This window comes from Notechis scutatus, chromosome 1 (assembly GCF_049901735.1).
Source record: "Notechis scutatus isolate UNSWTSFEM ecotype Mainland chromosome 1, rNotScu1.2, whole genome shotgun sequence".
NCBI classification, from domain to species: domain Eukaryota; kingdom Metazoa; phylum Chordata; class Lepidosauria; order Squamata; family Elapidae; genus Notechis; species Notechis scutatus.
Genome location: NC_142009.1, coordinates 317,577,204 through 317,590,539, shown reverse-complemented (window position 1 = coordinate 317,590,539; position 13,336 = coordinate 317,577,204). Strand labels below are relative to the sequence as shown.

General features: G+C 37.1%; 1 protein-coding gene across 2 annotated transcripts in view; it reads right to left on the bottom strand.

The window, feature by feature from the left end:
• Positions 1 to 13,336, bottom strand: part of MAP4K5 (mitogen-activated protein kinase kinase kinase kinase 5) — a 109,037-nt gene that overhangs the window by 38,241 nt on the left and 57,460 nt on the right. For both annotated transcript variants that reach the window (XM_087952444.1, XM_087952445.1), the window contains exons 4-13: positions 8,206 to 8,296; positions 7,618 to 7,682; positions 7,018 to 7,073; positions 5,190 to 5,237; positions 4,922 to 4,964; positions 2,692 to 2,764; positions 1,582 to 1,713; positions 1,402 to 1,464; positions 1,184 to 1,265; positions 236 to 352 (exon numbers count right to left, since the gene is read on the bottom strand). In XM_087952444.1, coding sequence (XP_087808570.1) covers positions 236 to 352; positions 1,184 to 1,265; positions 1,402 to 1,464; positions 1,582 to 1,713; positions 2,692 to 2,764; positions 4,922 to 4,964; positions 5,190 to 5,237; positions 7,018 to 7,073; positions 7,618 to 7,682; positions 8,206 to 8,296 — 770 coding nt within the window. The remainder of the gene's footprint in view (positions 1 to 235; positions 353 to 1,183; positions 1,266 to 1,401; positions 1,465 to 1,581; positions 1,714 to 2,691; positions 2,765 to 4,921; positions 4,965 to 5,189; positions 5,238 to 7,017; positions 7,074 to 7,617; positions 7,683 to 8,205; positions 8,297 to 13,336) is intronic.

Genomic DNA, 13,336 nt, shown 5'->3' with positions numbered 1-13,336 from the left:
CATCATTGCGAGTGTCACATGGATGCTAGTGTTGCCATGAGTGTCACACGGGCAGTCACAGCCCAGTTTGCACTGCGTACCCAGCTCCATGCGTGTGCATGCACACTTAAAGGTACCTGCCCCTCCCCCCTGGGCCGCCAACACAGAAAGGTTGGGGAACTCTGGCCTAACTGACACACAGCTTTACTATTTCATCCAAAATAAGATAAGGAAATTGCTAGGAAGAAGAGCTCACCTCAAAATCATCATCATCTGTCTCAGTATAGTGGGGGTGGTTATCAGGATTGTTCACTTTGTCCAAGAGCTCAACAGCCAGAGAACGAGAAAGTCCAGGCTGCCCAACAAAGCTATGCTAAAAAAAATATTAGCGTAAGAGGCCAGATCTAAAATATTTGCAATGCAAGTTAAAGCATGGATTTTTACACACACACTTTTTTCAAAAGGCAACTTGACTTTGCTTTTCCTTGAAGACATTTCGCTTCTCAACGAAAAAGCTTCTTCATTTCTGACTGAATGATAAGAGGATGGGAGGATTTATATTCCTTGCAGTCATCAGGTTGTTTGCACGCTTTCTGAAAGTTGTTGAGGCCACTTGGAAGTTTATCTGTGTCCTCAAGATCACCTGAATAGTGCAAATAGGTGGAACCTTTTTGGAACTGCTGAAAGGATTGTGTTGTAAACAGGAGATAGATGATGTCATACCTCTCCCCCTTTGTTGAGAGAGGGCTGTTAAATCTTAATGTAGATGGACTCTTTGACCCCTGTTCCAAACCAGTGGTCCTCTCTGCCCAAAATGTGGACTTTGCTGTCTTCAAAAAAGTGACCTTCGTATAATTCTAATTAACATAATGTCCCCTTTTATGTAAGAAGTTTGCTTCTTTCTGTGATTCCAGGCAATTTTCTTTGTTACCAAAAAAAAAAAAAAATCTAATTTCATCAATATTGCATGTTAAAAGCCCATTTTAGGTAGCAGGCTCGACATATAACCCGGTCTTAACTCAAAAGTATTTGTTATAAAAACAAGAGACTTCTGCATGCCTGACATTTTTTAATAGTTACATTTTACAGCCTTTTCAAAAACAGAGGGCCTCTTGATCTTCTGAAAGCTTGAATGTTTGTTCCATTAGTCGTGATGAGACTTTCATGTAGGCCCCATCCCCCAAAGAAAAAGAAATATACTTACTGTCAGAAGTCTGTCAGCAGTTGGCCTCTTCTTTGGATTTTTTGTAAGTGCTACTTTGACAAAATTATGGAATGTTGATGACCTGTAAAGCAAACGAAAGCTGTAATTTTTATAAAATTGGTAGTTAACACAGATCTAATGGATTTTTCTTGGTATTTTAACCTATCTCAATTTTCTGCTAGCCCACTCACAAAAAAGGCACATCACTCAAGACTTACCATTTTGTTTTTTCTTTTAGCTTTGGAGGTTGAAAGTTACTTTTGGACATTAGAAAGAGAGCCCTGAAAACGAGAAGTAGGCAAGTTTAGAAAATACATTTTTTCTGGTACGGTAATCCTCTTCCCTTTCTTTAACTCTTGCACAGGTACAATGGAGAGGGCCCTGTCTTAAGAGCAGACCTCATGGGGTGAAGATCAAACATGGGTGGTTGCAACTCTCCAAGCTCAATTGCTGTTATGCCCACAGCCCAGATGTCACAGAGTTGGTTGTAGCCGCCATTCTTTTCTACAGCTGCCACTTCTGGAGCCATCCTTAAGAAGATAAATAATACTATCAATTAGACCACAAGAACAGGTCAATCCTTGTCTAACACCCTAGATTCACTGGGCAGCACATTATGAGTATATGCAATCTGATACATATAAAACAGCCTACATTTTTTTTTACCACCCATCAAAGCCAAATGAACCTGCCCTGCATCTTGGTTTGCCATTGTATTGTCCCTATAGTTTTGTAAATCCAGCCAGCTAAAAGCAGGTTTCTCAAGTTCCAAGTGAGCTGCTGTGAGGCATCTTTTTACTTCATGGGTCACAAGCTGTTCAGGCCTGAACTTAATGCTATTTATACTGATTTAACACTCATAGAACTTGAGGAATGTACAGAAAGTTTTGACAGACATTAATCTGAAGACAATCTCAAGTTTCAAGAAATGACAATCTGGCCCATTCAAAAGCACACAAGATCAGCTTTTCCATAAATAAAAACTTGTGTTATCATGAAGACTACGAGATTTATTTATCAGATTTATATACTGTATGTATACTTGTTTAAGTAAGATAGAATTCTCACATTTAGAGCAACTGAATTTCATAAAACAGTATTACAACTTGGTCGTTAGATTTACTATAAACATATACATCAATGTTTGTATCCCAAAATTCATTTTTAGCTGTTTCTTCATATTCATAGATATCCGCTACAGCAAAACATATTTCCTGGATCATGGAAATTATTGCACTTGAAGGCAATATGTTCCTGTTTCCATGTTACTCTTCTTGCTTGACAAGAAACTTTTGGTGGACCCAAAGCTATGCTTAGCAGAAGATATTTTACATAGAGACTGTCTATCCAACAATGAAGTAGAAGGATATAATAGTCTACAAACTGCTATTTTCAACATAGTGTAACCTTAGCTGAACAATTCTATTTCAGATTCTTTATAGCACAGTCAGGAAACCCTGGTTCAAGGTCAGTGGCCCCAGTTTAAATAATCCCAAAGAATTTATTACCAGTAAGGGGTGCCAATAAATGACTTCCTCTTTGCAATAGTGGCTGTTATTTTTGCTGCTACGCCAAAGTCAGCTGCAGAAGGAAAACATTGAAGACATTTTTAGAAGTTGCCCTCCTTTTCATGCATATATCCAAGAAAATATTTAGATCTTTGTTCTCATCAGGGGTATATGAATGCCAGATGCTTCAGGTAAGTAAATAATATTTAAGAGTTCATCTAGAACTTGTGTCAAGAATAAGAAGTTTACTTCCTGATTCTGCTACACAAATCAATCTTAGTAAGTAAATGAATGGAACTAGAGTTACAGACATTTAGTATAAGACATAGCAAAATCAAAGCAAGTTCTGCTACCACAGTGCAGTGCCTTCTGGTTAGTTTGGCCTAAAGCCCATATAAGCACCTGCCACATTTTGCCACAACTTGGTGCATTGCCTAGTAAACAAGTATTAAGCATATTTGTGAGCTCAAAGAAAAATAACACTCAGTCCCAATGCCTTACAATTCTTAAGCCTTAGATATACATGGAATACAGCTAAATTTCTCTCATCTTGCTTCCAGAACAGCATAATATCTCATATTCAGTTTTCCATTATCACTACAAACATTTTGGAGCTTGAATTCAGACTGTTGTGAGATAAAGCCTTGGCATTGGAAAAAGATTATGTGGCTACTGAGAATCAATACCCACTTAACAGCACATAATCATCCATCAAAGCCTTCCCACCACACTATTTGGCTGGCAATTGCCCCAATTATAAACCAGTGTGGCAGATCTTGACTTAAATTTATCCTCCATCAGATGGGTAACATTACCTGGTTATTTTGTTCTGTCTTGTAAAATGGAAAGAAGAACATATATGATAAATTGTAGACCTGAACCAATGTTCTAGGATTTCCCTTTATGACCAGCATTCATTACCAAGATTCATGGCATTTATGAAGTAATAAAAAGGGTGATTCTGAATATATTCAAATATATACATTTTCTTTTACTACTAAATAACAAAAACCTACTCCTGTGCATCTGTGACCAAGAGATATAAACTTAGGCAGTTCAGCTAATACATGAAATGGAGATCTGCCATCTTCTTTTAAGGAAATAAACATTCTTAAGATTAAGGAACTATAATGAAACAATAATTTCCCAAAAGTCAGCCCCAATACAATTCTACAGACTTACAAATAGAAATCAGATTTTCTTTAAAACTTTATAACCCCCGTTATCTCATATATGAGTTCTAAAATGCATTCTTCATTAAGGTAAAGAAGAAAATTACTGAACCAATGATTAAAACCAGTCAGAGTTTTTACTGTGCTCTATATTTGGCTAGATTTAACCATTGTTGCTTTTTAAGAGGCTTTTATCTTCCTGCTATTGTATTTGAAGTTGTATTTATTATGCCCTGAAGACTTCAATTTGTTATATTTCATTGTTTTTATTGCAATGGTCTACTTGTTTACCAATATTGTTTTTAAGGATTGTAGATTTTATATTTTTAAACTGTAAGCCATTTTTGTTGATTAAACATTATTTTTTCTCTAGATGATGATTATAATATTTCAAGAGAAACTCTAGAAACATAAGATTTTCCTGTTTGCAAGACAGTTGTATACTCTATCATAAAATGGTCAGATTGTTCAGCAGCCTTGTTGCTCCTCCTTATCTTGTGTAAGACAGACTTACACAATTCACCTTCCTCCTTTTCTCTAATTAACTACCGGTAAGTTCTTTAAAAAAATGAAATCTTTAATAGGATTGTGGGACTGCCATTTTAAGGCTAGAGAAGGGTTGTTTTGAAGATGTCATAGGCAGTAGCCAAATTGGTGTTCTCTAAACACTTGAATTATATCTCTTATAATCTGATATGGCCAATGGTCAAGAGTTTTAAGAGACATAGTAAAAAATGTAGAGTTGCAATTCAACTCTATATGTAGTATACGATAAAAAATTATGGAAGCCATTATGAAATTGTATTATTTCATGAACTATGAAATAATTATTATATTATGGAAAGCTATATGAGATCCACTTTGGTGTAGTGGTTAAGAATTGGGAAACTGGGAGTTCTAGTGAACTGACCTTGGGTCAGTCTCCTTCCAGCCCTAGAAAGGAGGCAATGGGAAACCACTTTTGAAAAACCTTGTCAAGAAAACTATAGGAACATGTCCAGGTAATCTCTAACAATCAGACATGACTGAATGGAAGGAAAAAAAATAATGACACCCACCTAGCTTGATGTCTCCATGGTCAGTCAATAGAATATTTGCACCCTAAAATACAAAAGGTTTTCAAAAAGTATAGGTTATTTACTATCCTGAAGAAACTAGTTTAGAGTAAATATAGAGAAATGGTAGCTATCTAGGTGTTGATAAACTACAACTCCTATCAATCTATAGGACCAATAGTAAAGCATACTGGGCATGTTCTCCAAGATTTGAATCACAGATCTCGTACTACTGGGCCACAAGCTAAATATTTTTCTTAGAGTCACATACCTTAATGTCCCGATGCATCTTGCCTTTCATGTGCAAATAAGCAAGTCCCTGAAAAAGAAATCATAAAAAGAAACAGTTAGTCTAAGGATATAATTTCTATTAGAATTAAACAATATCTAAACTATCTGTACAATAAGGCAGGGTAATGATTTAAATATGTCTATTGTCAAATCTCCTAGCAACTTAGAATAAAATCTAAAGTATGAATTTTAAGTATCTAACAACTTTAGGGATAAATTGTAATTTCATGCCTTCAGATAATGGTGCTATTATAATTGTTACCATCCCCAATAATATGCTCATTGTCCCTACTGGTTGGGTGTGCTGAAACTATTTTTCAACATATGTAGAAGGCAGCAGGCTTACAGAATGCAGAATTACAGAGTTGGATGGACTTTGGAGGTCATCTAGTCCAATCCCCTGCTCAAGTAGAAGCCCCTATACCATTCCAGACAAATGGCTGTCCGAACTCTTTCTAAAATTTCCAGTGATGGAGCACCCATAAATTCTGAAGACAAGTCTTTCCACAGATTAATTGGTTTGATAAAGGGAAAAAACAAACTAAATAACCGTAAAGATTACTGGCAAAGGCTACTCAAGAAACTCAAGGAAAAGGCTTACTCTTAAATTGGTATTAATAAAATATGCAATGCTTTTGATAACAAAGAAAGGAATTTGATGTTGAGAACAACTGCAATAATAAGACTGGCCCCAAAATAAAAATAATTGAAATGTATTTGCTTAGAAAATGGCTGTAGAAAAATGTGGCACAGTATGATTATTTGGACATTAGCCATTAGACATTCTTGGGCAGGAAGAAATTGTTCAGTCCAAGTGTTTATGAGTAAGTGGTTGCTATCCATTAATTACTACCATAAGAAATGTCTATATGGTAACATAAAAACTCCAGCTGCATATTTGTTGCAGATAACTTGTTACAATAAGTTCTGAATATTGTTACACTAAGTGCCAAAACTCCGTGTCAAATGTAGTCCTAACACAATTGAGGTACAGGCAGTCCTTGTCTAACCATTACAGTTGGGATTGGAAACTCAGTTGTTGAGTGAAACGGTCACTAAGCAAGACATCATGTGACCATTTCATTCAACAACCACAATCTCAGCATTCCCAGTTGTGGTTTTTAAGCAATCTTGCAGATTGTTAAATGGACAGAATCCCAGGTTAGAACTGTTAACGTGCTCGTGGGGCTGGGGAAAACCCCGTGAGGCCTGGCATAGGGCCTATGTGTTTCTCCACCCAGGGCCTGAACATGCTCCCTGACAAAATCCAAGCAGGATTTTCAGCTCCTGACAGGGAGATGCTTCTGCCCGGCCTACGCTGAGCTTCCCAAGGGCTTCCCTTTCCCAAAGGTACCTCCTAGTTCTTAATGTACCTCTAACTGTCCTGCCTCTCTGCCTCTCTATGGTAACATGATTTCAACCATAACATTTTCTCATTCTTTTCAGAGGAACATTTTTTGAACTGGGATTTCTAGAAACTGAAACCACACTATGCAGAAACACGGTAATATTAAGTGTTATCCTCGTTCTTACGACTTTATCCATGTTGTTGTTCCCTCATTTCACTGTTTCACATGAAAATTAAGAGGTAGCAGCGGTTACGGAATTGATTTAAGGTATCACTTTAGAAGCTACTATTTGCTTTGAGATGCATAGAGATACTTTAATTGACATGTGCAAAATTTCTGTTTTGCTTTCAATAAACACAGAGCAATAGCTGACTGGAGTATGAACTGTACTCCCCCACCCCAGTTTAAATCACAGCCCAGTCCGAAGAAGTGACTTGGTGACCTGAGGCAATTCATTACCTGCAATGTCTCTCTGCAAACATACGCAATCTGTAACTCTGACAGAGGGCCGGTTACTGAAAGGAAAAGCAAATTTACAAATGCTGAAATATGCAGCAGCAAATTCTTGATTAAATTAAGTCTAACTAAAGCATCAAACAAGCCAAAGAACCAACCCCATATTGCTGAAATGGATGTGATGCACCAAGAAATAAAAAATACAAAAGATCAGGCCACAAATTCATCCAAGCATGGCACTCAAATTTTCACAGTGGCATGCCACATGAATTTGGATGCATATACAGCTGTCATAACATCCCCTTTGCTTATTTCTTGTATCCAACAAATTTAAACGGACTGCTTTCATGAAGAAGAACTGGCTGGGGACTTCTGGAAGTTGAAGTGCCCCGTGTCTTAAATTTGCCAAGATTGAGAAACACTGGTTTAGCAAACCTCTTCTCACCAGAGGAGCTTGATAATAGGCAACCACTTTCATGATCAATAGGAAATAACATTGTTATATTTTTTTACAGTAAAATTATCATGAATACAAAATGGAGGAAAATAGGGAAGAAGAGGGATGCAATAAAAGTTAACACAATAAATAAAATCCTCGGATACCATGATAAATGTCTTGAAGGGACCCTCCTCCACAGTATTCCATACAAATCCATAGCTTCTCATGGCTAAAAAAAATAAAGCAAAAATGATCAGAATCAATATCCTAAAATAATCCAAACTGAACAACATGCAGCTATCATTCAATTTATTCTTCAGACTGTGGGCCACAAGAATTTCCATTTACAAAACAACAGCAATTGAGCAGCTTTTAAATGTGATATGCTGTTATTTCTCACCTACCCTTAAAGCTAAGGGCAGACGGGCTTTTCAATTATCAGATGCCCTACAAATGTGTGCGTGAAATGAGATCAACTCTAGTGAAGGATGAATTTTAATGAAATGCCGCATTCCAGTGAACTGGAAAACAGATCACTTTTAAGTTCAGTGGAATAGTTCAGTGTTATGTCATCCTAGACAAAGAAAAGCTTCCACACCTAGCAATCAAGCTTTAGTAAACTGCATTTTGCAATAGAGAGCTAACTCTCAATACTATACAGTTTCCAGGTATATTTCCAGATGAATTTGGCTACCTCCAGGAAGTTGTCATGGAAAATAATTTAGGTCAAGATAAAACGCAAGAGGTCTTACCTGAGATAGCTTCCGAAGTATGCTACTATGTTACAGTGCTTGCATTCTTTAACCATATAGATTTCTTGCTGTATTAATGAGAAATCATCTCCTGAAAAAAAAAAAAAAGATTGTGCAAATTATTATGATGGGTTTTTGCAATTTGCAAAGGGATCTTAGTTCATTACTTTGATATGGTGATGAATTGAATCTGCATCAATTGCATATAACAATAGTTTGGGAGTAGGTAAAAGGTAAAGCAAAGGTTTCACCTGTCCAGTCATTTCTCCATTTGAGTGAAGGCTTATCTCCATTTCTTAGCCAAGGGAGCCAGCATTGTACAACGTCATTTCTTTGGTCATGTGGCCAGCATGACTAAACGCCAACCCACATGGAACGCTATTGCCTTCCACCAAAGTAGTACCTATTTATATACTCTCAGTTGTATGCTTTTAAACTGCTAAGAGAGCAGGAGTTTTGGGGATAGGGGATACACCAATACATTATTTGTTTTTAGTTGCGGGTATAATTTGTAGTGGCAACTATCCTGGAAGATAAATTCCTTTTTCTCAATTGTGAAAAATCCAAACCTCAAAACACTGTACATCTAATTGTCTTAAAACTGGCAGAATTTGCTAGTGATATCTCTACTATGTTTGCAAATTCCATTCAATCCTGCTTCCTCCGCCCCCACCCTGTTCCCAAATCCTATTTCAGACAGTTGAGGAAACATTCAAGAGTTAGGAAAAGGAAACAGGGGCTTTGAATCTGAAGAGAAACTTCAATCAGTCTCAAGATAAACATTTCGAGACAAATATTTTTTTCTGACCACAACACTATGCAAAGTCTCTGTTGACTGTACAGTACAGTAAAACTGGTAAATGGTTTCAATATCAAATTAAATATGAGAGGAAATAAAAGATGTTGCTGTCAAGTTCCAGGAGGGGCCTAAAAAGATGAAGAAATTACTCAATTTGTAAACACTAAAAATGGATGAAGTATCACAGTTTAATTAAGTTGATTAAAAATAGAAGAAATTTTTTACAGTACCACATCAAAACACCATGTTCCACAAATTGAAGAATTTTTCCACATCTAACAACCAATGATTTACTTTATCTGAGTTTCTAATCTATAACCGACAAATCTTTTGAATTGGGTGGCCTATATGCAAGTAGCTGTTTTGCCCATTTTCATAAATTTAATAGTCTCAACAATTTATTGGAATAATAGTGCCATGAATTCAACCATCTGACAAGAAATACTATATTCAAAAACATATTTTTTCATTAGAATAAATCATTAGAAGCTGTCAAATCAAACCAATATTACTAATTATAAAAATAAAGTTTTATCAAATTATACACATTACCATGGTGGTCCTGAACTGTACAAGCAACACTAAGTCATCACTCTAAAACCAATAGTTTCCCCATTTTTCTGTCCCTTTACTTCTTCATTGCAACATAATGAGATTACATAAAATGTACTCATGAATGACTAAGTTCCAGCCTAGCAGAAACAAATGCAATAAAAGACTAGATCAGTACCCTTGATTGTACAAATTAACTTAGAATATTTACAACTGCAAGAACGTTTCTAGAAATTCTATGAAGCCAGAGCATTTACAAGCTCCAGAAAGGATTTCTATCCATCTGGCAGTACAGCTCAGTCTGATGAGTTTCAGTAGCATGTTGAAGGTGTGTAGGGGCAAGTATACACACTTCTGGGACCATGTGTCTCCTGGGGAGGAGGAATAACAATAGCACTTAGACTTATATACCACTTTATGGTGCTTTACAGCCCTCTCTAAGCGGTTTACAGAGTCAGCATATTGCCCCCAACAATTGTGGTCCTCATTTTACCCACCTCGGAAGGATGGAAGGCTGAGTCAACCTTGAGCCTGGTGGGATTTGATCTGCCAAATTGCAATAGGAGTAGCTTGCAGTACTGCACTCTAACCACTATGCCACAGAATATTAGGAATAATATTAATAATATTAGGAATAATAGGAATGCTGCTATCCTGTCCCAGCAAGAGAAATAGGTCAGTTGGTGAGAAACACCATACATCACATACATAAGTAAGATATTAGAAGAACTAGAACCTATAAGCAAACAGAGATTGAAGCAGGTGTCCCTCTGCACTCGTCCACAGTTATTGGGGGAAAGCTGAGGGGTTCAAACTGGTCCCAGTGCAGGTATGTGAAAAGGAAACTGGCTCACGTAAAAAGAGGGAGGAAAAACAGCATAGAACAAGAACCTGAAAAAGCAACACATGTAAGATCCTTAACCAAAAATTCCCAAAGCACATTGCCTAATCAATTTGAATTGTACTTCATTTATATTTTTACATCAAAACATAATGCACTCAGTGCATCATTTTACTGCTTTTTCAATCTTCATCATGACTGCCTTTTCTCTAGCCGAGCAAAAAGCGCCAGCAATCCCTGCATGCCACAGTAACTGGAAAAATGCACACAAGCCCCAAAGGACTGGAAGCATCTTATGAAACTTGCGGGTTGCAATCACGCTGTTCTTTTATGATAAAATAGCCTGGATATGCAGAACCATTCCAATTTTCAAACTGGTTGCATCCAGTGAACTTCCTCAGGGAAAGGACTGGTGGTGTGGGAAGATATCTTTGATGATTTGCCAAGCTGTGAAAGAGATCACTTCTAGCTTCCTTAGATTTGGTGAATTCCTCTGGCGTTCAAAGGCTCAAGAAAAAGCTTTTCACTCTCTCACTCTCACCCAGAGTTCTGAATAAGGCTCAAGTGCTCTTGTGGCACAGCAGCAGAGTATATGCCTTGTACAAAGAAAGTCCTAGGTTCAAATCTCAACTGAAAGGAATGGCACTGTAACAAACGTGTTAGTAAATAATGAGTCATTAGTACAGTTGGATTTGAAAGGGAATTAGAAAATTAACAGAAAATGCAATTGTCAATGGCTAATCATGATGTCTTGTGTTTTTTGGCATTTTTTAAAAGCAAAATTTAAGAGAGGGCTTTTATTGTTCTGCTTGCTGGTCTCTCCTCTGACTAGCTACTGAAGAAGCAGGAGGCTGGACCAAATACGCCCTTGGTCTAACTTAGTGTTAGTTCCTCTCATATTCTTAGGATGAGGTAATGGGACAATAAGTCTTTTGCCTAAGTTTGTGGCAGGCTGGATTAAGGATATATCAAAAGATTATATAATTTATGCCAATGTCTTCTTTTAAGGCTTTTCAAAGCAAGCTGAATTTGAACAGTAGCCGTAGGCAATTTTTTCCAAGATAATCTTTACAAAAAGAGGATGTTTAGTTGGAGAGAAAGGCTTTGTCCATATGAAATCTTACAAAGAATGCTGAAGTTTCACAACATTTTTGGATTCTCACTCAAGATCTGAGTATCCCCTTCATTTTGCTTACTGGTTGTCCTGACATGAGCTGGACTACATACATATCATACCCATTTAGATTAGGGAAGGTCATTGCATAGAGTGGTGCGCCAAACAATTTGTACTGTGTTGCAAGACACAGCTTCCCACCATTCCTGGTTGCCTTAATTCAAAAAAGAAGTAGATCCCTCTATCCAGCTGGCTTGCTGCCGCCATTAAGCTAGCAGTCATGGGAAGCTGTCCCGACTTCTGTTTTTCACCCATTATAAATGCCTTCTCTAGCTAAATAGTTGGACAAATCAAGAACTCCAGAGAGCAAGTATTCAAAACAGCTTCTAAGCCTATGCTAAGTGAGAACAGTGAATTATGATTGTCTATCAATGCGCCTATCACTCCACAACAATACACAGTGGGTGTAGCAATGGTGGATCTCCCAGCAACTGCACACCATATAACCACAAGTTCATCAGTGGTCATGATAGGGTCTTGCCCACGGCCATCAAAACAGTGTCCGTGCCAGGAAGGAATAAATAACAAATTCCAATCAGCATACACATCACTTTTTTGTGCGTGTACAAAGATAGCATTCAAAGGCCTAGAGCTCTCAAATGCAAAATAGACAGCTGACCCATGAAAATTGGAATTATTTGCTACTTCTGAGTTTCCCAATTTATACTACTCTTTTTCCCCTGTTAAACAAAGAAAAGAGTACAGCAATAGGCAGAGATCCTTAATTTTACATATATACTGATAGGGTCCGAGACATCTGTAATTAACCAGATAAAAGATCTTGGAGTCAATGTAGACCAGTGTTTTTCAAACTTGGCAACTTTAAGATATGTGGTCTTCAACTTTCATGCCGATTGGGGAATTCTGGGATATGGAAGTCCACATATTGCAAATTTGCCAAATTTAAAAAACGACATAGACTCAATGTGCAGCAGATGGGAGAAAAGCAAATTCTGTGCCACAGATCATTACAAAAAGGAATTAAATATGAAACTGCCAACACTGCCATCCTTATACATATTTGTATGTCTGCATGTAGAATACAATATAAAGTTGTAATCTAACTGAAAAATGATATAATACCACAGAAGAGCAAACAGGAGAGAGCAACTGAAATAATCAGGGAGCTTGGTCACTCTCCCCCATTAGAAAAGACTAGAATGTGTCAGTCTCATATAAAGAAAATATTTATAAAATGTTCTATCGCTGGCACCTCCCACCAGCAAGACTTGCTTGGTAGGATGTTCCCTAATATGTCACCCAAATGTTGGAAGTGTAACTTTAGCCAGGGAACGTATTTTCACATGTGGTGGACGTGTCCTAAAGCCCAAAAATACTGGTCTAAGATACAGACGTGGTTAGAAGAGATGACAAAACGAAAGATTAAATTCAACCCAGAGACCTTTCTACTTGGAATGACAGAACCGACATGGAGCAAAAAACACCAGCTTCTGATATCACATATCATTACAGCGGCAAGGATAATCTTTGCCCAAAACTGGAAATCAACAATGATACCCATGGACCTGGCAGTAACTAATAAAATCCACCAATGTGCAGAAATGGTTAGACTAACCATATTACTAAAAAATAAGGAAGAGGAGGAGTTTTTTACAATTGGGAATATATGGTACAAATGGTTGTATAAAAAGGAAGTAAAGATGTCTAGTGAAACTGATTAAACAAACAACAACGGAAAATGGAAATAAGGATAAATGTATATATAGCTATGTAGATATGTAAAGTAATATAATTAAATATTGTA